The sequence below is a fragment of the Antrostomus carolinensis genome, unplaced genomic scaffold (assembly GCF_000700745.2).
Source record: "Antrostomus carolinensis isolate BGI_N321 unplaced genomic scaffold, ASM70074v2 scaffold32433, whole genome shotgun sequence".
Lineage (NCBI taxonomy): Eukaryota > Metazoa > Chordata > Aves > Caprimulgiformes > Caprimulgidae > Antrostomus > Antrostomus carolinensis.
The window spans coordinates 1-1535 of NW_010305001.1; the positions used below are offsets into that span (position 1 = coordinate 1).

At 56.4% G+C, this 1535-nt stretch overlaps 1 protein-coding gene across 1 annotated transcript in view; it reads right to left on the reverse strand.

Moving 5' to 3' along the window:
• Nucleotides 1-59: 59 nt before the first annotated feature.
• LOC104522392 (calpain-1 catalytic subunit-like) overlaps nucleotides 60-1535 on the reverse strand; it is a gene marked incomplete at both ends in the record, with an annotated part of 2459 nt that continues 983 nt past the window's right edge. The window contains 6 exons of the mRNA XM_010164664.1: nucleotides 60-125; nucleotides 200-239; nucleotides 324-535; nucleotides 640-651; nucleotides 993-1171; nucleotides 1272-1432. Coding sequence (XP_010162966.1) covers nucleotides 60-125; nucleotides 200-239; nucleotides 324-535; nucleotides 640-651; nucleotides 993-1171; nucleotides 1272-1432 — 670 coding nt within the window. The remainder of the gene's footprint in view (nucleotides 126-199; nucleotides 240-323; nucleotides 536-639; nucleotides 652-992; nucleotides 1172-1271; nucleotides 1433-1535) is intronic.

Below are 1535 nucleotides of genomic sequence, written 5' to 3' on the forward strand. Positions count from 1 at the left end.
GTCACCACCGGCACCGATCCCGGCACCGATCCCGGCACCGATCCCGGCGCCGCTCTTACCGCCCCCGCCAGCTGCTTGAAGAGCTGCTTGAAGTTCTCGTCGATTTCGCTTTCAGAGAGCACTTTCTGAGGAAAAAAAGGGATGTTTTGGTAAAAAAAGGTGATGCCTCAGCATCCTACGGTGTTACCATCACCCTCACCTCATCCGGGAGCGTCGCTTGGATCTTATCATCCATTTCCCTGCGGAGCGGAGATAATTAGAAGTGGAGTTTGCCCTCAAGAGTCATCACCAGGGCTCGTTAGCGTTAACGAGCAGTTCCTTACTCGGTGCCGGCTTTCTTCTCAGAGAAGACGCGGAGAACGAAGTCTCCTTCCTTGTTGGGTTCGAAGGTTGAAGGCACCACGATGTATTCTCCCGGCGGTAACCGGAACCGGGTGCTCACCTCCCGTAGGTTGATGAATTGTTCCGAACGAGCCCGGGAAGCGTTGGCCAAGAAAAAATCCCGTTTCAAGTGGACGCCTGATTTCCCCACGTGCTGCCGGTGGGGGGAGAAAAACCAATCACACCCAAAATAACCCCAAAAACACCTTCTGGGGGTTCCTGGTTACGGTGATATCACTGCCGGCGAGTTGGACCCACCTCGGGAGGAACCTGTAGGGAGAGAAACAGAGAGGTGAGGGCGAGCAGTGGTGCTGGGTGACACCAGTTGAGGTCACCAGTTGACACCACCGGTTGACGTCACCAGTTGACGTCGCCGGTTGACGCCGCCAGTTGATGTCACCGGTTGACACCACCAGTTGATGTCACCGGTTGATGTCACCAGTTGACACCACGGGTTGATGCCACCGGTTGACACCACCAGTTGATGCCACCGGTTGACATCGCTGGTTGACACCACCAGTTGATGTCACCAGTTGACGTCGCCAGTTGACACCACCGGTTGACGTCACCAGTTGACGCCACCGGTTGATGTCACCGGTTGACGCCGTTACCTCGTAGACGGCAAATCCGATGGTCTCCATGTCTTTGCCGTAACGGCGCTCGCGGCGCCGGTGTTTCTGCATCAGCGCCAGCAGGAAGCTACAGCCGGGTTCGCGCCCGCCGCCCTCATCCCCGTCGTCATCCACCTCCTCCAGCTGGATCTTAAACTGCGGATTTATCCAGAAAGTGGCTGAAAAAGTAAAAAACAACCCCAAAAAGCAGTTAAAGTAATTGGTTTGTCACCAAAAAGAGTGGTTTTGAGGTGAGAATCCATCACCGGCGGCGCCTACCGGGGTAATTCCTACAACCGCCGGCCGTGCTGCCGCGTCGCCACGTCCCGTCGTAGAGCCGCGTGTTCCACTTGCGGAACTTGCGGGATTGGAGAGCGTCCGGGGTGAGGTTGCAGATCTCTAAGCGGGTGAATTCCCGGAGGAAATCCCGGAAGGACATCCTGGAGGAAGAGGAAGCACAGGGAGGAAGAGGAGGAAGTTTTTCCTGGTGTGAAACAGTTGGAAAACGTGGGGGGTGGGGTGGGGTGAGGGGAGGGGGTTTTT